Raw genomic sequence first — 21,882 nt, 5'->3', positions numbered from 1 at the left:
TGAATACTTAGACCCTTGATTTTTAACTTTTCTTCTCTAATACATGCATCTTAAGGCTGTATATTCTTTTAACGTAGCTTTAGCTACATTCTGTGTTTTGCTAAGTAAGATTTTCATAATTATTCAATTTAGAATATTTTCTAGTTTCCATAGTGTTTTCTTCTTTGAACCAAAAGTGTCCCCAAATATCAGGCTTGCCCCTCTGGGCTTTCTTCCCATCCTAGATTATGGTTCTAGAATTCTAGATTACCTTCCTGGCTCTCTGATGCCTTCAGATAGATTTCCCACCCCAGATTTCCTACTTCTCAACCAGAATATTAATCCAAATTGTATAATATTCCTTTCCCTTAGGAAGAAAGTCTTCCTTTAATTTCCTAACCCATTTTTTTCTGGATGGCAGGTATTCCAAGCACGCTCATTTTCAAGAAGAAAACGTGTAGCACCCGTTTAGGTGATGCTAATTTTGCAGATCTTATGAATCATGTTATAAAGCCTCAGAAGCCCTTCCAGTTATCTCTGTACGAACTCTGAGAGGTATAGAGACCATGAATCACATTAGGTATTAAATAAAAATAAAGTTAAATGAAAGCAGAGCTTCTGGGTTGGTGGACACATGGAGATACTGCCCCCCCAATAATTAAATTCAAGGAAAAAATTAAAGCAGAAAGCAAGTGTCATGAACAAAGGAAGCAGAAAAGCACAGAATGGCCCAAAAGGACCAGAGTCAGTACAGTAGGATACACAGCGGTTCATCACCTGATGCAGGACCCCACTGACCTAGGGGATAGATGAGAATGTTAGTGAGGGCCTCATAGTATTAATGGGCCTTAAGCAATGGATACTAAATGCAGCAAGAGGGGCACTCTTTATTTGTTAACTTATTTAATTCTCAGAAAAATCATAATTATCCCCATGTTCCTAATGAGGAAACTGAGACTTGGGGTGTGAGTTGAGACAGAAGCCAAATCATGATAAGCGTTACAGATAACATGAATGATTAGGAAATGTAGGCAGCATTTGTAGGTTGCACTGAATAAGTTTGCCCGTGAAGGTAGGAAAGAGAGAAGACAATAGATGATGGAGAAACATCATCAGGTAGTAATAACAGCCCTAACCTTTATTGAGCACTTCTTATATGCCAACTGTTGATCCAAGTTCTATATGCAAATTATGTCATTTAATCCATTTTATCAGTAAGAGGACATAATCTGTCCAGAGTCACAAAGCTAGTAAATGGCAGGGCCAGAGATGTTTCTCAAGAGTGGAGCAATCTATGCATTTGTAACTCAGCTCACATTCTCTGTCCATTCTCCCCAGGTGCTCAGCCCCCAGTTCTCTCTCTCTCCCCCCCCCCCCACTGTCTCTCTCTCACCTCTCTCTCTTCTGCTCCTCCACTGTGTGTTCTTTTAATAAATTTTTAGTTGTGCCAAATGTTTTACCACTAAATTATTTCCTAATAGTTTTATGTATGTTGGCTCTATGTAAACTTTTTTAGGTCAATGACCATCTTTTCTCCTTTTACTGTTTTCTTAAGAGTTCCTAATACAATGTCCAGCATGTAGAACACACACTTAAGAAATACATGTGATATTGATTATTTTGTTCATTTAAATATTCCAATAAAAGTTAATTAATGATGTATTTACTTAGTTAAGTTTGTATTAGTCACACATGAATCCTTTCATTTGATTCATTTTCTTAAATAGTATTTCCTAGATTTGCCATTTAGTTATTAACATGTTGATTATAGAGGATTTTTTCCCATGTCTTCTAAACTGCAGTATGCTAATCTTGTATTAAATGTGTCTGCCACTTTCTTAACAGATAGATGCTGGCTGGATTGGATTTTGGTCCATAGTTGGAGGCTGTGTCGTTGGAATAGCTATGGCAAGGTAAGAATCTTTTACATTAAACATGTAACTGGGCAGAACCAAAAATAAGCCCAAATGGAAAATTGGCTCCCCTAGATAAATGTTAAAATTCAAGGAAAAGTAAAACATGCAAAGGTCACATGTAGCAGATAGAATTTGCTGCTACAGGGAAACTCCAGGTTAGTCCACCCTAAAATGTTTTTGGAGACTAGGGATGTATTTTCAGTATAACTAAGCTGCCCCTCTCCATATTATTAGAGGACAGTATCTACAAATGAAACCAGAAGGAAGGTGATACAACAATAAAAACAAAATTGATAATTATTGAGATTAGAAAAGAATTGAAAGGAATCATTTGTAAGAGCATCTTTAGAACTTTCCATGAAAAGGCAGTATCCTGATTAGCAGATAATTATTTGTGGCCACTTTTGGCAGGTATGACCCTATGGTTTTCCCATTTTGATAAAAAATATCCATAAAGCCTTCCAGTTTCTTGAAACTCCCTTTGATCTTAGCCCATTATGACAACACATTTTTTGAATGAGTCATAAGAAGGAAGAAGTCTCATTTATTCTAAAAGAAGAAAAGAATGAAAGTGTCACTCACATAGGTGACTGTGTATAAAACTAATCTTGGTGTTTCCAAAGAGATCATTTTCATTCACTTTCCAAACATTGTACCCTGTTACATCAAAAACAAAATTGAGCAATCAACTTTATCGGGAAGGGAAGAATCTAATTACATATTTGGGAAGATCAAATAAGATATGTGAGTCACCTCAATATCTAAATACATAAACACAATTGACACAGGATAATAGTATACCTAGACCTTTCAGTTTGCACAGTGTTTCTGGGATAATGAAAGAATAAATTGACACTGTAATTTCTAAATTGCTTTATCTGAGGTTTTGGGGTTTTTTTAATTTCATTTCATTTAGTTATAGTCAGTTTACAATGTGTCAATTTCCATATCTGAGGTTTTTATAAGTTAGAAGATATGAGAATGAAGTCTAAAAGCTAGAGAAGAATAGGAACATAGCTATTTGTAGGAAATAACTACACTGATACTGGAATATACTGACCTATCACACTTGACAAGAATCATATCTAATTTTTCTAATTAAATATCCAAGCCAATTATAGTGAGTCATCGTTTACCAAATCCTATTCTGAAATCTTATTCTAAGCACCAAATATGTCAAAGAGGGACATGTTATTTATCAGAAATGACATCCCACATGCTCCTTTTGCTTAATTTTTTTTTTACAAACCCTTAATTTTAACTATATTGAAGTGGAACTAGAGGGAAAAATTAGAATGAGGCCATTTCTGTTTTTAAATTGTTGAAAATGGAGGTTCTAAAAAGCACTAATCTTACTATGGGATCTGAAATTAATTGTAAGTATCTCTTAGCCCTAAAATCAATTTAAAATTATATTCAGAACACCATTTTTGGTATCCCTAGAACAGAATCTCCTTACAGACATGAGTGCTTTTGGTGTTTTTTGTGATTATATTACCAAAGATTACTGCTAAATGTACTACTTTGGTGCTAACAGTGCACTTTGATGATATTAGCCCATTGGTCTCCAAAATTGGCAGACCAGAGTGGTAAGTTTATTCTTGTGTGATCTGGTCCTGGGAGACTTACTCACTCTAACCTCATTCGACTCTGAGTGTACCAGAAACCTGTTTTATTCTCTCATACCTGGCCATCTGCCTATCTGACAAGTTCATGCAGCATAGCAAAATATAAGTCAGAAAAGTATTGAGCATGAAATTAAAACAAAGCTTTTGGATTTTCTGGAGGAGCATTTCTATCAAGCTCTGGAACCTTTTTCAGACTACGTAAGTATTTTCTGTTTGTGAACTTTCATAGTGGAGAGCAAACCTGTCACTGAGCAAAGGTGCATCCATTTTTCCCACCAAAAGATGGCATCAGCTCACATAGGAAGTCATTTTAGTCTAAAAGACATAAATATGATTAACCATATCACATCAGATAAGTGCAAAGCAAAATATTGCAAGTCACATAATTACAATAGAAATTAAAATAATTTTTTTTAAAACGTCAAAGAGAAAACATGGTAAATGTCATTTTTGGGGTGGGATGAGTTTTTCTACAACAGGAACAACTCTGAAGGACAGAGTCAGTTGTGTACAGGCACAGCCAGAGGACTGCTTATACAGTCAACAGTTCATCCGCAGATGAGCATCTGCAGATGAGGAGAAGCATTTTTGGAAAAAATTTCAGTTATAACCAAATAATAAGCATCTCTACCAGAAGTTTCATATGAATTCAAGACAAAGCAGGGCTTTTTGAGAACTTAAAAGGCTGTGAAACATTAGACACAAACTTTGTGAAATAAATTCACTATTCTAGAGCTATGTTCTTGCTCTTACAAAGCTTATGGTCTGATTAAGGAAGACAAAAAATGCAAAAACAAGAGAAATTCCAATAGAGATAAATACTATGAAGAAAATAGAGTGTGGAGATGGGATGGGGAGAGCTGCTTCTGTGAGAATGGAGAGCCTTCCTGACTGAGACCCGAATGACCCAAAGAATAAGCAGGCATGAGTCACCTGACAATCTGGGGGAACCAGCATTCCAGGTGTCAGGACAAGTACAAAAACTACAGTTGCTGTGAGAAACAGCCTTAGTATGTATGAGAAACAGAAACAGGGCTGTCCCACTGGAGATAGTAAGGCAAACAGAGAGTGGAGCAAGAGACCAGACCATGTAAGACCCCAAAGGCTCTGGGATAAGCACCTGTATTTGTTCTCTAAGTGAATTTGAATTTTGAGAGAACGACCCTTGCAAGTTTATGTCAACAAGTTAGCCTGTTTTCTAAAACTAGGACGATATATGCTCATTTTAGGATGTTTGGAAGTTACAGAAAAATATATAAAGAAAGTAAAACTGGCGTTTAAAAACTCAGAATTTATCCTGTAAGTTGTAAATCCGAAACAGAGATCACATTTTAAGAGACTGTAAGAGAAATAAACATTTATCACAAAGCAACATTTATCACCCATACAGACAAAATGTGTTAGTTTAAAAAAAAATTAAAAAAAAACTTGCTATAAAAGAATCATGGAAATTTCTTCAAGAAATTATTGTTTAATGAAAGTGTGTTATTGATTTAAATAGTATTTTTAAAATCCAGCTAGGATTAATAGAACGTTATTTCTTTTCAGGTTTGCGGATTTTATCAGGGGTATGCTGAAGCTAATTCTTCTCCTCCTGTTTTCCGGAGCTACACTATCATCCACGTGGTTCACCCTGACCTGTTTGAACAGCATCACACACCTGCCTTTAACTACAGGTGAGCACAGACTATTTTGAACTTTGAATAAATATTTTCAGTTTTTAGAAGTATATACTGACAGTAGGACTTTTTCTTGCTTCCCATAAGCAGTTGTTAAATATACAAAAAGGTCTCCCTTATCCAACCATCAAACCATCATCTCATCTAAAAAGAGCTCAAAAAATAACTAAAAATATTTTCATTGGTATTTTATATCTGGAAAAGAAGAATAATCTTTAGTGTGAGCTTAAATAGCATGGAAAAGCTTATATTCTTTTAAAAAATCATATCAGAGCATAATACAAAGATGTTTATCGTCTTTATAGCCATTATATCATTGTTAAACAGGAAGGAAAATGAACAAAGGCAGAAAGCTATGATATTTCAGATATGCACCGGTAGAATTCTTTGAACCAGTACCTATTGGTTTATTTTATATTTAGTCTTTTTTTCAATATATTCAATTTATTTAAACTAAAAAACAGAAACAGTTCACCATTTCTCCCACCCCTCGCCTCTTGCAACCACCACCAACCTGTTCTCTGTATTCATGAGCTTGATTTTGTTTTGTTTGTTTGTTTTCCGTTTTGAGTGTTTTGTTATAATTTTTTGATTTTGATTCCACATGTAAGAGAGATAATTAAATAATTGCCCTTCTCTATCTGACTGATTCCACTTAGCATAATATTGTCAAGGTCTAAACATGTCACAAATAGTAAGGTTTCATTTTTATGGCTGAATAGTATTCCATTGCATATATATTCCACAATTTCTTTATCCATTCATCCATTGATAGAGACTAGTTGTTTCCGTATCTTGACTATTGTAAATAATGCTTCATGAACATGGGGTGTAGATATCTTTTCAAGATGGTGATTTCAGTTCCTTCAGATAAGAAATGGGATTACTGGGTATATGGTAATTCTATTTTTTATTTTTTGAGGACCCTGCATACTGTTTTGCAGCTGGCTGCACCAATCTATATCTCCACCAACAGCGCACAAGAGTTCCCTTTTTTCCACTTCCTTGCCAATACTTGTTATCTCTTGTCTTTTGATAATAGCCATTCTAACAGGTGTGAGGTGGTATCTCATTGTGATTTTGATTTGCATTTCCCTGATGATGAATGATATTGAACTTCTTTTGTGTGTCTGTTGACCATCTGTATATCTCCTTTGGAAAAATGAGTATTCAGATCTTCTGCCCATTTTTAATTTTTTTAAACATCTTTATTGTTACATGATTCCTGTACAGTAAACTACACATATTTCAGGTGTACAATTTGATGAATTTTGATAGATATATATACCTATGAAACCACTACCACAATCAAGATAGCTAACATTTCCATCACTCCTCAAGAGGTACAGATTTCGAATTCCTAGTTTATCCCTTCTCACCCTCTTGCCCCCCTGGTAACCATAAGTTTGTTCTCTATGTTTGTGAGTCTGTTTCTATTTTGTAGATAAGTTCATTTATGTCCTTTTTTTTTAGATTCCCCATATAAGTGTATTTTTCTTTCTCTTTCTGGCTTACTTCACTTAGAATGACAGTCTCGAGGTCCATCCATGTTGCTGCAAATGGCATTATTTCTTTCTTTTTTATGCTTCTGCCCATTTTTTAATAGCATTGTTTGCTTTTTGGTACTGAATTGTATGAATTCTCTGTATGTTTTGGATATTAGCCCTTTTCAGATATATGGTTTGCAGTTATTTTCTCCCATTCAGTAGGTTGTCTTTTCATTTGTTGATGGTTTCCTTCACTGTGCAAAAGCTTTTTAGTTTGATGTAGTCCCAGTTGCTTATTTTCTCTTTTGTTGCTTTTGCTTTCGGTGTCAGATTCAAAAACTTATTACCAAGACTTATGTCAAGAAACTTACTGTCTATAGTTTATTCAAGGAGTTTTATGGCTTTAGGTTTTACATTCAAGTCTTTGATCCATTTTGAGTTAAATTTTGCATATATTGTATGATAGTGGTCCAATTTTGTTCTTTTGCATGTGGTTATCCAGTTTTCCCAACACCGTTTATTGAAGAGGCTATCCTTTCCCTATTGTATATTCTTGGATTTTTTGTTGTGAATTAATTCACTGTAAGTGTGTAGGTTTATTTCTGGTCTGTCTATTCTGTTCCACTGATCTGTGTGTCTGTTCTTATGCCAATACCATGCTGTTTAAATTACCATCATTTTGTATTATAGTTTGAAACCAGGGTGTGTGATGCCTCCAGCTTTGTTCTTCTTTCTCAAGTTTGCTTTGGCTATTTAGGGTCTTTTGTAGTTCCATACAAATTTTAGGATTATTTGTTATATTTTTGTAAAAAATGCCATTGGAATTTTGATAGGAATTACACAGAATATGTAGATTGCTTTGGGTAGTATGGAAATTTTAACAGTTAATTCTTTCAATCTGTGAGCACAGAATATCTTTCCATTTATTTTTGTCTTCTTCAATTTCTTTAATATCTTGTAGTTTTCAGTATACAGGTCTTTCACCTCCTTGGTTAAATTTATTCCTAGGTATTTTATTCTTTTTGATATAATTGTAAATGGGATTGTTTTCTTCATTTCTCTTTCTGATAGTTCATTATTAACGTAAAGGAAGGCAGCAGACTTTTCTGTTGATTTTGAAGCCTACAATTTTACTGAATTTATTAGTTCTAACAGTTTTTTGATGGAATCTACAATTTTCTATCCATAATATCATGTTATCTGCAGATAGTGACAGCTTTGCTTCTTCCTTCCCAATTTGAAGTCTTTTTTTTTTTTTTTCCTTGCCCAATTGCTGTGACTAGGACTTCCAGCTACTATCTTGAATATACGTGGGTAGAGTGGGCATCCTTGTCTTGTTCCTGATCTTAGAGGAAAAACTTTCAGTTTTTCACCATTGACTATGATGTTAACTGCAATCTTGTCATATACAGCGTTTATTATGTTGAAGTACGTTCCCTCTGTATCCACTTTGTTGAGAGTTTTTATTGTAAATGGATGTCGAATTTTGTCAGATGCTTTTTCTCCATCTGTTGAAATGATCATGTCATTTTTATCCCTCGATTTTGTTAACGTGGTGTATCACACTGACTGATATGCAGATGCTGAACCAGCCTTGCATTGCTGGAATAAACCCCATTTGATCATGGTGTATGATCCTTTTAATGTATTGTTTAATTTGGTTTGTTAATATTTTGTTGAGGATTTTTGCATCTATATTCATGAGGGATATTGGCCTGTAATTTTCTTTTTGTGTGTGTGGTATCCTTCTCTGGTTTTGGTAGCTTTGGCCTTATAAAATATGTTTGGAAGTTTCCCCTCCTTCTGCTTTTTTGGAAGAATTTGAAAAGGATTGGTATTAATTCAGCTTAGAATGTTTGGTAGAATTTATCAGTGAAGATGTTTGCTCATGGAATTTTATCTGTTGAGAGGTTTTTGACTATTGATCCAGTCTCCTTGCTAGTAATTGACCTGGTCAGGTTGCCTGGTTCATCTTGAATCAGGCTTTGTAGGCTGAATGTTTCTAGGACTTTATCCATTTCCTCTAGGTTGTCTGTTTTCTTGCCACATAATTGCATGATAGTAGTCCTTTATCCTTTGTATTTCTACAGCAGAATTTGTAACATCTCTTTCATTTTTCATTTTATTTGAGTACTCTCTCTTTTTTTCTTGGTGAGTCTGGCTAAGAAGTGTATGATAGGCAGTTTACTTATTATTAGCCCATCCAGTTGACCTGAAACATTTATAGCTGCTGTTGTTTTTATTGTTATAAGTATCATTTGAGGGGTCTATAGGTTTTTCTATGGCTGCTGTTAATGTTACCACAAACACGGGGCTTAAAAAAAAACATAAGTTTATTTTATATTTCTATAAGTCAGAAGCCCAACTTGAGTCTCACCAAGCTAAAATCAAAATGTGGGCAGACTCTAGGGAAGAATTCATTTTCTTGCCCTCTCTGACATCTGGAGGCTGCCCACATTCTTTGGCTTGTGGCCCCTTTCCTCTGTCTGTAAAGTTAGCAACAGCAGGTCAAGTCCTTCTCACACTGCATCATCTGTTCCTTCCTCGCAAGGTCACATCTTCCTCTGAAAATCATATTCTGCCTCTTTCCACTTCTAAGGATCCTTGTGATTACGTTGGGCCTACCCAGAAAATCCAGGATAATCTCCCAAATTTAAGTCAGCTGATTAGCAACTTTAATTCCATCTTCACCTTTAATATTTCTCACCATGTAAGGTAACATTCAGTTTCCAGGAACTGACACAAAAAATATATATCTTTTGGGGGAAGGGAGAGACGTTATTCTGCCTCATGGGATCTTTTTAAAATTACTGTGATGGATTATTTTATAAACCAAGAGGGCTCTGTTGTTGCTTCTTTCCTTTAAGAGAAGATTGTTTAAGATGCATATTTTTATTCTATTTGCAAGTGACATTTAGCCACCTTTTGGATTATGTGTTTAATTATAGGATGATTTGTTGTAAAGGTAGATTGTAGGGTTGCAGGATTATTTGTTATAACAAGCACTTCTGTGGATAGGAGTATATGAGAGTCTGAGAATAGCTCTATCCAGGCCTGTTACCCAGTGGCATGGATGTTCCATGAGACTCCCATGAGAGGAGAGTTCCTTTTGGCTGCATGTAATTAAGGAATACTACATATCCTGAGTTGAATTTACGTCCTCTGTAATAAACAGACCAGTAGTTTGCACATCAGAGGCATCAAATCTTTTAAAGGGCAGTGGGATGAGGTTGCACTATACCCATGATTACTAGACTGCGCCAAGCCCGCTGCCCTGGAGTGCCACAGTGAACTCACAAAAACAACATGCATTATTCAAATTTCTGAAGGAAACAAGGATATTCCATAGCTGTCACACACTGTGAACCACTAGTTCAAGAGAGTCTCCAGTTTTATATTTAGATCCTCTACATTCTTTTTGATGATGTCATGTCTTTACAAAGTTAAGGTTTCTGCAGTTGCTGTAATAAAAAGCAATACCGCACAAAATTCAGTGTGGAACAGGAAATGAGGGCAGTGGTGTCATTCTGATTACAAGATTTGAGAAGTCGTGCAGTGCCCATCAGATGCACACATCCCATTATTAAGTAATTGTAGTTATTTAAGAATGAAATAAAAATATATTTCTTTCAATATATGGGTATTATTTTTAATGACCACTAAATTATTAGGATATATGTATATTTATTAAATTGTTTGGACTAACCATGTGACTAAAGGAATTGTTAGCTATTTCTTTTGGCCTTGAAGCACTGAGAAAAAATACTGAGACACTAGGGTGCTGAGAAGTAAGGTTTGGAAACCTCTGGTCTACACCATCATGCCAGGATTCCCTCTTTTTAGTGTTTATTGCTTTGTCTATAAATCCCAGTTGTCCAGAGTAATCATTTTTGGACACTGTGCACTTTTTATATACTAACATTCCTTCATTAGGGTTTCGAGTAATTTTGACAAGTATTCTGAGCCAGAATTTTTTATTTTATTCTGGTATAATTTCAAACTTAGCAGTTGTACAGCATTCTGGTGGAACAGTTTTAGTTTACAACTCTTCTTGTTCATGGCATTACACTCAGATTTTTTGTGTGATACTGTATGTCAAGTATGCATCTGTTAGATTTTATGAGAACATAGTCGTGTGTACATGATGAACAGATTTTTTCCCTTGAATTAAGTGAAGAATATTCATTGTAAGATAGTACATTTATTAAATGTCATGTATTTTCTATTTAATATGATAAAATTAACAGTTTTATCTCTGGATGGCTGCATTAGGAATTTAATTTACCTCCTGTTTTGACTGGATTTGTAACAATGAGCATGTTTTACTTTTACAATCAGAAAATATATATATATATTTGAAAACTATACATCTTTTTAAATCTTTAAAGAAAGTTGATGTAATTGACCCTAGTCAAGATAGTTTTCCCATTCTGCCCTTGAAAATAATTATGTTGGACAGATAGGAAAGCAGAATTCTAAACTAAATCAAAGCTAGAATTGGAAGGTTGAGTTTGATGTGTATGTCTTAACAACCATCGAATTTATAAATCCTACTGTTGTTTTCAAATATAAGTCAGTTTTTTGATGTCACTTAGAAACTCCTGAAAGATGCATTTTTAACTTACAAATACACTGTCTTAAGGACTATAGGTTTGTTCACATACCTCCTCTGAATTACCGTAGTATTTTTTTTCTGTTTCCTGATACCACTTAATATTCAGTTGACTATATGTCTTATCTTCCCTACCAGTCTGAAAATCTGGAGCATGGACTTTTGCCTTATAAATTCTGACCCCATCTCCCACCCCCATACCTGGGGTAATGAATGAATGAGTGAAGGAAGGAGTGGAGTATATTTTATCCCATTTTGAATCTCAGTGGATATAACTCACTGCCAGTAATAGGAAGCTTGGCCACTCTTTGTTATTCAGCACCAGCTGTAGGAAGGCAAAGGGCACATTTTAATGGAACAATGGAGAATTTGAATAAATCTCTCACAGGTGCTCTTACTGGCTTTGTAAAAATCTGACCTAATTCCTTTTTAACTAAAAAAAGGTTTCATGAAAGGGAACTTACTACAAAATCTAATTTTAGACAAATTTAGACCTCTAGGTTGGTATTTAAAAGTCAATAATGGAAAAAAAAAAAAAAAGTCAGAGTAATGGCAAATTCGTGTTTCTTTTTCACCAGAGTCATTTTTTTTTTAATCAGGAAAATATCTAGACTTTTTCCAGTTTCTAGGAAACTTAGTATTTCTATTATTTTTTATAAATCAGAAGAAACGACATGGAAAGTGCTTGACATAATACATTAAAAGCTATTAATTTTGCTTAGCCCATGTGTTATAAGTGCTACGACTGTTCAAACCTTCTAGTGCAATTTTTTTGTAGTCCACTGATCTTGGTATTATCATTGCCATTTTCCCAGAAGAAAAACTGGATCATTCCATCCTATCTGAAGATGTGCTCTTTTGATACATGTACTTGTTTACACATATCCTCTTGGAGACTATCAGCAGGATGCTTTTAGTATTTCCTTAGGGAAACTCAATATTTAAAATTGTATTATACCTTTATTCATTGACTTATCTATAGTAGGACAATATATAAACTCATGAGTTTCAAAGTCTTGAAGCTTATGCTATAAACAAAATTATGCAAATACATTATTCACTTTATCTGAGAACCAGATGTCTAGCCCTGTTAGCTACAAGTCACATGTCATTTGTCACTAAACAGATGAATACTTTGAAAATGGCATTTTGAAAAATGTTAGCACTTTGGTGTTTGCTGAAACAATATAATTTGACTGTTTAATAGAAGATGCTTTGGGAGAGGTTCTTCATCTAATTAACGGCACTCGAATGCCACGATGGTGATGTCAGGAACAGATAGTGGGCGGGGGAGGGTAAGGGAGGATGATTAGCTGGACATAACCCCCGAGGGTGATAGCTGACTACAAGCTGACTTCCAGTGATATTTGAAGAAAGAAAAGATATTTGGTTGTATTGAAAGGCATGTGGCATTTATAGGCTAGAGAATAATCCTCTTATTATATTTTCATGTATTTTGCCTTTATTAAGATAATTATGTCCCATTTTAATAACATGCCAAGAAATAAAAATATACGCTTACCTGGAAATGGAGGGAAATGAGAAAATTCAGAAAAGGATGATGAACATGATTAAAGGAATACATAATATTAAGGAAATAAGGAATTTTAAGCTTTAAAGAAAGCAGGCTAAGGAAGTGACTTAATTATTGTTTTCAAATTTTATGAATTAAAAGTGAATTACTCATGTTCAAGACTGATCAAGAGGCAAAAATAGAACATAGATTAAAAGAAGAGAATGGATTTGTGAAAAACCTTTCATGTAAGAGTCATGAAATGTTCAGAAAAATGTTTCTTCTTGAGAAAGATCATGTAATACTTATCCATGAAGATTTTCCAGAAGAGATGTCTTCAGGCAGAATCTGTGTTTCTTGAAGGTAGAGGGCTTAACCAGATGATCAGTTAGTGTTGCATGACTTAATAGCACATTGCCTTCTGCAGAACCATACATCATTCTTTGGGAGCTTAGAAGTTACTGATAAACCTGTACCTGGGATATCTGATTTCACAACTGATCTCTACTCTGGGCCCACTATTTCAAAGGATTATTAGTTGTGATTCATTTCTGCAAGATCATAACATTGTCTTCTAGCCATAAGGGACTCTAAACATAACTGTCCACCTTTATAGGACTAAACTGTGCCAACAACGGGGCTTAACAAGGGACACCCACAAATTAATAACACACAAAAGAAACTCATCACCATTAATGAATATTGCAGCAAACTATGCCCCATCCTCTTTTGGAACCCCAGTTTCATGTACTGCCTGTTCTAATTAGTGATCGATCATGAAGGCCACAGCAGTCATGTTTAGGAAGAAAATGTGAGGCTAGAAGAAAGGCACAGCTCAGTGATGTAGAAATGTACATTGGTATACACCCACATATGTATTTACTTACTCCACATGCTCAAAACCTCCGGAAACTATGTAATTAACAAACTTTTGAATATTTACTGTTTCTTTTTACACATGTATCTTTATTTCCAAAAGGAGTATTTTCACTTGCAATATAAGGTTTAATTGAGATTATAGAAATATTTTTTAATAAAGGTGTAATCTAATAATTCCAAGTTAACTTTCTTTTATCATGAAATAAAAATTCAGTCAATATGCACAATAATAAAAGTTTATCCAACAAAGTATATTAATGCAGTAAACCTACTCTTCAGGAAAATTTCTTGATTCTAATCCATAAAATAATTCATGGTAAAAATATATTGTTATTTTATAGTCCTTATTTCTTGTTTATAATGCTTCTTAACAAGTGTAAAATTTTTTTTCTATTACTCTTGTCCACTTAGAAGTACCTGTACAGAGTTTTGTTTTTAATATCCTAGTTAAGCTCTATACCTACATGTATTTTAATTTGTGATTGATCTGTTTAAATGAACCTTAGTCATCATCTGATAGAACTTATGATTCAATAAATGAATCTCTTCCATTACAATCCAGATATATGTTCACATTTCCACAACTTAAATGAAAACCTCCCTTGTTAGTCAGCTCCAGGTCCTGGGAAATTTCTTCAGATCTGGAGCAAGACAGCTCCCACTGAGCAAGTTGGCTCCCTTCCTCTTCCATTGACAGCCCTCCAAACATTTGAAGATATTGGTCATGTGTGTGTGGACTTAGCCATTAATCTAAACATCCCTTGGTTCTCAAAACCTTTCCTCATCAAACTTGGATTCACTCTTTTCTAAACCCACCATATCTTGTCAGAGTCCACAGTAATACTAGAATTTAGCACTTTCTCTCCTGCACTTGGCACCTAATGCTGGGAGGCCGTGGCTTCTCTTGATTAGACATAGCTTTCTGGTTGTTTTGATTTTTTTTTAAGAGAGAATGAAGTAAAATTATCTTTTTAACACTGTGTGTATAAATGGCTGCTGAGCCAACTAGCATCCCTCATATTTCTTTAGATTAGGAGTGATTGGAGGGTAGAGCGTGTCCTGTTTACTGTGCCAGCACGGCTGCTTGCATATAAGAGGCTCTTGATAAATGGCTTTGAAGAAAGAACTTAAAGCTAAGTTTTCCCTATTGTATACCTAAGCAATAATTCTTGTACACATTTTACATTTATCATGATTAAAGTTCATCTTTTTATTTGTAACCTTTTGGTGCTGTTTCTTGTTCTGTTATCTGTCTCATGTGCAGTCACTTCCAGCTTTTATGTGGAATACAGATTTGAGAAGCGTGCCTTTTGTGTCAATATCATTGAATAAGAGAAATAAATTTTTTTGCAGTCTGACACAGTGGCTTGGTGGAAAACATGCTAGGTTCTGTAGGCCTTAACTGTATTGTCATTAGCATTGCCGATTAGCATTGCCAATTTACATTGTTTCTTCTTAAGTCATTTTGACTTTCAGAACTTCAGTCACTTCTTCTTGCTTTACCTGCCTCGAAGAGTTGATAGTATGATCAAATGTGATAATATATTTAAAAATAGTTTAAAAATGATTTTTTAAATGATATCAATCCAAGGTTTGAAATCGTTATTGTTATTGATGATATCTTGAGAATCTCATTAAATGTCGAATAGAGATAGTTCTCCAAAATTTTGGGAATTTTTTTATAACTGCTGATCACCTAAGGTTTGAGTGTTTTGATTAATAAGAATGTATTCGTACATAGTTTTATTTCCCTAAAGTTTAGTAACTTGGTTTGTCGCTGGAAGCAGGGGTGGAGGGAGGAATTCTTCCAATTCATATTCTTGAAATACATCCATTGTAACTATATTTTGTAGTACACAGGACTTTTGTCTTTTGCAATTTAAATTATGGGCCTATGAAATTTTATTAGCTTCTTTGAAAAAAATTCTCACCAGCATTGTGTTTATTCTGCTAAATTACCTTGACTTTTTAATCGAAAGGCAGTCTGTTTTAATTTTAGTATCAGTACTATAGAAAGTCATGGAAATATTTAATGATCGTGTAGTTTGAACCCTCTCTGACGAGCAGGAAATTATCTTGTCTGCCTGACTTTTAATAGATGACATTCACCCACTGGATTTGCCAAACCAGTGTGTAAAGGTACTGTATCAGACTCTAAACTGAAAATTCAAATGGAAGTCAAGTTCAGACTCATAATTATCAGCTTTTACTTTATGCATGTCCCAGAACACTGGGGAAAATATTAAATCATTCCTGACACAGATTCCTTTCCCCATTCTGATTATGAAGATCTTAATTTAACCCTTTCCTATGTAAATTATTCTGATTCTTTAGTTTCTACAGTAACAGGTGATTTCAACATACCCAACCAGTGTAAAATAAAACTCCTGGTCATCATTTTTATGTAATACAAGAAGCAAACACCAAGAGTGAGAGAATTAAATGAAAATTCTTGATTTTTGATTTCTGGCCTCTGGAAGTTGTATCAGCAGTCTCAGCCCACTTATCCTGCGTATAATAGGAATTCTAGTAAATGAAGTGGGAATATTTATGTCGAGGATCCTGGACCAAGGCTGGGTTATCTGGCTGCTGGGTGTGGACATCAGATGTGTGGGTCAGCTCCCCCAGTGATAATCATTTCTGCGTCAGGGAACTAACAGACCTGTTTGAAGTAGCATTGGATCAGCTGCCAATTCATTAGTTTATAGTGCCATTTCTCTTTTTTTATTTTGTTAAATAGGTAAGAGTTACACGTAGTAAAAACTAAATTTCAATAGTACAGAAAGAGTGTACAATAAAAAATGTCTACCCTCCCATGGCCCCCAATTTCTCTCTTTAGAGGCAACCCTGTATGTCAGTTTCTTGGGTATTTCCCAGAGAATTCTATACATTTACAACGGGTGCGTGTGTGTATGTGTGTGTGTGTGTGTCTGTCTGCCTGTCTGTCTTTGTGTGTCCTTTAACACTTTTCTGTACGTTTTCACTTATATATTGTTGATGTCAGTAATATCAGCACATACAGAAATGCTTCATTTTTAATGGTTGTATGATATATATACCTTTGTGGACACTTAAATCATTTTTAATCTTTTCACACTGCAAACAATATTGCAGTGAGTGTTCTGTATATACTTGTACCTGCATAGCTGTAGGATGAATTCCTAGAAATGGAATTGCTGGGTCAAAGTGTAAGTACATTATTTATTTTGATAGACATTCCCAAATTACCCACCAGAAGATGGACTAGCCACAGTTCCATCAACAATGTTTAACCACAATAGAAATTTTATCTTTCCAGTGACAAAGATTTCCTCTTCCCTTCCGAGAATTTAGATACATAGGAAACCAAAATTAGAAGATTTTTAAGGAAAATGAAATGAAGCCAAGGGAATTGCATTGTCTTGAGGGGTTTTCACACAGGGCCCCCTGCTTCACTGGGCTCTGCTTTTCTGAGACATCCCATGTCTTTCTTTTTTTTTTTTTTTTTTTTTATAATGTGCTTGATAAAAATCAAATCTTTTTTCAAGACTCTTTTCAAATCTCTTTTCAGTAAACAGCCCCCTTTCAGTATGTCCTCATCCTTACCTTATTCTTTATTTTACAACTTTCAGTACAGATTTTGATTACTTTTCAATTATTACATTTTAATTTTCTTGATTATAAATTACATGTGAGGGTATATTTCCTTTAGAAGTATAAAAAAAAGGATTATTTCCAAACGTATTTCCTAAAAGCAACTAATTCCATCAGTGATTTGTTGTGAATTCTTACTTAGAAGTAGCACTTGGTTCTTAAGAATTTGCTTTTTGTTGTCATTTATTTCAGTGTTTTCTTGTCTTAAACCCCTAGGTTCCTCTGTTTTGGGTCAGTAGCCATCTCTGTTCTGGCTACCCTGACTGACCAGTAAGTCAGTATGAAGTGTTTTGTGGATAGAATAGTCTGTAAGGTACCAGTGATAGTCCCTCCCTAGATTTCCACATGTACCACTAAAGAGTCATGTGTAAGCAGAATGTGTTAAGTTGATCTGCATGACGTATGTCCAGCAGATATACAGTGAGCATGAGGTAGTGGGTTTGGTTTTGTTTTTAAGAATCTCTTGAAAATTGTTTCCTGTTTTAAATGGTATTTATTATAACTATCAGATGCTCCCATTTACTCCTGTGAATGGTTCGGTCCCTGCTTCAGCCAGCTGAATGCTCTTCACTCACTGTTGTCCTTTTGTTGTCTGTTTCTGTACGTGTCTTCTACTCAGAGAACGTCAGAGTGCGCGCTAGCTGTTTGTGGTACTGGAATATGATAAATATTTTATAATCCTGAAAGGCTAGTGTAATTGGAGAAGTGGGAGTTGAGATTAATTGGATAAATTCTATTAGAAAACAGCGGATACTGTTTTTAGGACTTTTAATGTTTGCAATCAGTTAAGGTAAACTGTGGTAATTTGATATGTTCTATGGATAATACATAACAGATTTAGGCTAGTTCCCTCACTTTCTGCAGTTCCTATACAGAAACTTTTTTTTTCCTTAACAAATATTTTTATTAAAAATATTTTCCTGGTAACCTGAAGTCTAGAATAGGTGCTGTTCATTATCATCAGTGGGTATAATATGCTTACTAGTCTAAGGGGATATGTGTTAGGTTTCTAAATAGGATATCATTTTTTCCTCATTCTGTTCTCACTTTCAAATTAAAATTAATGAAGGTTTGTGTGTAAATAGTATCACTGATATAATTATTTGAAATGGGGTACATTTCTCTAAACATTTTTCTTTTTTTTTAAAACATTTTTCTAAGAATAAGAATAATGTCTTTATTCAAAGGTTTCACTATGGTAAATAGCCTATTTATTGGCTAATCTGGGATCCTAGCCACTATTAATTATACATCTCTAGGTGAAATTTTTTACTATGCTCCAAAAATGTTACATATTTTTTAAAAACTGTTGACCAGAAACTTATTCCAAATTGAGGACTAAATCTGTATTAAGTGTTTCTCCAGGGATTACATACTGGATAATTTTTATTTTGTACTTGTACTGTTACTAATCAGTCTAAAAGTATGTAATTTTCAGTAACAATGTTTCTTACATCTTTTTTTTTATTTTAGTTCTCATTAAAATTATAGAATGAGTCTAGATTTTGAATTAAGTTGCTATATTTTATCTCTCTATATGCCAGGACTATGACTAAGGGGAAAGAATCCTTTTAATTATATTATAGTGGTAAAATTGTTTCTGTGCTTTGGAATAAATCCACCAAAAAGATAAAGCAAATAAACTGGTAATCATCCAGCAACAGAACCTTTTTCTATCTCCTTCACAAAACCTGAGCAAAGAGCTGACAGATGTGTGAAATTTGGTCAAACTTAGCAACTACTATTGAGACGAGATGAAATTCCAGAGTTGACGCTTAATGAAAGAGAACACCCAGTAGGTCTGATACGACTTACTGCTGCTACCGTGAAACTAAAATGTTTGTGTTTTCATTTTAGTGACATTGTACGCCTCCTGTATTCTCCTGGGAGTGTTCCTAAACAGCAGCATACCTATATTTTTTGAGCTTTTTGTGGAAACTGTCTATCCAGTTCCAGAAGGAATTACTTGCGGAGTTGTTACTTTTTTAAGTAATATGTTCATGGGAGTACTTTTGTTTTTTCTCACATTTTATCACACAGGTAAGAAATTTAACTTTTTATTTACTATCTAAATGTGGCACTGATGTATAAGGAATTTATATGGAGAATTCTCACTAAGGCAGATTACTTTGAGCTTTTACATGCCAATAAAAGAAAATATCATCAGTTGCTTTTCTTGAAATGCATCCCAGCCTGATCTGATGCACCCTCACACTTCTAGAGTTTCTGATTTAGTTAATCTGGACTGGGGCCCAGCATGTCTAGTTTTAAAAGCCCCCCAGGTGATTCTAATATGCAAACCACTGGTATCTTGCTTTTTAAAAAAGTACTTAGAATCTACTGTCTTAGCGTAAGGTAGAAATTAAGGTTAGGAGTCACCTGTGTGTTAGGAGATATGTATTAGGTATCTAAATAGGATATCATTTTTCCTCATGTATGTGTTTTAAAGCTTTGGTGATGAAAGAGAGGTCACTCAGGGAGTGGATGGCATGTATAGGACAGCTCTGTCCAGTGGAACATTTTATAATGGAGATGCTCTTTGTCTGCACTGTCCAACACAGGAGCCACTAGCCCCATGAAGCTAGTGCAGTTAGGAAACTGGATTTTTAAATTTTATTTCATTTTAATTGATTTCAATTTAAATAGTTACATGTGGCTAGTGGCTACTGAATTGGTCAGTACAGGTACAGAGTGAGAGGAAGGTTGAAGTTAGAACACAGGGGTATACCTTTGAAGAAGGAGGAGGTCCTTACAAAAAAGGAAGGGATGGAGTCCTAACCTAAGTAGTGGCATTAGCCTTGGAGGAAAGGAGGTGGAGAGAAGGCAGTGTGCATGGGCAGAGAAGCAAAGGCCTCTGCTGAGCAGGTTGTTGAGGGAGTTCCTTCTAGAGGGCACCAACTTTCTGCTTAGCAGCCAGTTCCTCTATGAAGAGTTGGTGGGAAGACAGTGGAGAAAGGGCTTAAGGAGACATGAATAAACCAGCCTTTGAGGAGGTGGAGGGAGATGCTCCACGGACAGCTGGGGAGACTGCTGGGGATGTTGAAGGCCAGCGCTGCTGGTGCTGAGGTCCACGGGTTTCTAGTGGCTCTGTTTGGCACAGTTGTTTGCTTTTCTTTGATACTGTCTTTTCTGTGGTCCAAATCCGTCTATTTTAGAAAATCAGGGCACAATTATCTAGGCTTCTTTTTTTTGCATGTTAAAATAAGGATTTAGACTTATTTTATACTTCTATACTTTTTATTTTTATTTTATACTCATGAGTCTTAAATATAAAGCTTTAATTAATTTCTGCTAGATTTATAGCCCATTTTATTTTATCTTAAGCTGAATATTACTACCTTTTTTTTTTCCTGGTTGTTGTTTTCCTAACTACTCATCAAATACCAGTAAATCTGGATAATTTGTACATGGAAGAGTATTATTTGTAAGACTCAAATGTAAGAAATGCTCTAAAATGTAGCACTTGAAGAGACCTAATTGTTCATAGGAATCCTGGCAGACTTATAATTGAAATAATAGCCATGGTAACTTCCTTGAGTGGAAAATAAATTTTTAAAACTTTCAAAGCTGATGAGACAGAATCTGACTTTTGTGTAGCTTTTGGCATAGCACTTTCACCTAACAGCAAAGAATATCCAAATGATACATTAGTTTCTTAATATAAGTAACTACAAACTGGATCATTTCTATCGACCAGTAATGCAGGTAGAGGAGGTTTCAACTTCGCTAAACCTAATGTTTGCTTTAGCCTGTGAAAGGGAGTGATATTGTCAAAGGAGAGCGATGTTGATGAAGTCAGACCACTCTGCACTGTCCTCCTGGAAACGTGTGTTTCTTTTAGGGAAGATGCCATCGCCAGGTGTCAGAGTAAGGTCTTTGACACAATTAGTTTTCTAAACAAAATCATCTAACGGTTATTACACTATCAGCTTTAATCCACGTCAGCTTTGTCACAGTTGAAATTAGGAGGCTCAGTGCCTCTCTTTTCCCTGGTAAAGTATCAGAGGTGGCTGTTGCCCCTACGGGCAACAGTAGACACATTTTTCCTGCTTATGGACACAGGTGGGCTGAGTGGTCCTTGAACGTTGGCTGAACATGATTTCTTCTGTCTGGAGAGAAATCATTTTGTCTTCCCAGCATTTAAAGCCAACAGTAGATGCCAGGTAATGTTATCCTCCAGTAAACTTCTTGCATGTGGCCTCTGGAATATAACAAGCACGTATTTATAGATCAGTTTAAGGCAGAAACTACTCCTACACTGTCTGACTGTGGAGGAGCCCAGTGCACTCCTGTCCATTGTGCTCGGCCGGCAGAGTATCTCTGTCACTCTCCTGGGTCCAGAGGCAGCTTCTGATTTGTCCAATAGAGACTGGTGCCTGACAGGAACAGCTGGAACTGACATCAGTCAGTGCTACTCCTCATTTTGCAAATTTGTAGGGACCAGATACGAGCAGATATTTTTGTTTCTTTGGCATAGAGAGCAGAAGAAACACTTAGCATCATTTCTGCTAATTCCTATCCCACTGATGTAATCAAGGATTTATCTCGCTGGGGGA

General features: G+C 35.2%; 1 protein-coding gene across 1 annotated transcript in view; it reads left to right on the top strand.

The window, feature by feature from the left end:
* Positions 1–21,882, top strand: part of SLC49A4 (solute carrier family 49 member 4) — a 68,610-nt gene that overhangs the window by 41,671 nt on the left and 5,057 nt on the right. Inside the window, exons 6-8 of the mRNA XM_006215755.4 lie at positions 1,825–1,892; positions 5,072–5,199; positions 19,184–19,366. Of these exons, the coding sequence (XP_006215817.2) occupies positions 1,825–1,892; positions 5,072–5,199; positions 19,184–19,366 (379 nt within the window). The remainder of the gene's footprint in view (positions 1–1,824; positions 1,893–5,071; positions 5,200–19,183; positions 19,367–21,882) is intronic.

Source organism: Vicugna pacos, chromosome 1 (genome assembly GCF_048564905.1).
Source record: "Vicugna pacos chromosome 1, VicPac4, whole genome shotgun sequence".
NCBI classification, from domain to species: Eukaryota; Metazoa; Chordata; class Mammalia; order Artiodactyla; family Camelidae; genus Vicugna; species Vicugna pacos.
The sequence above is the reverse complement of the archived record's forward strand: the minus strand, read 5'-3'. Positions and strand labels throughout refer to the sequence as shown.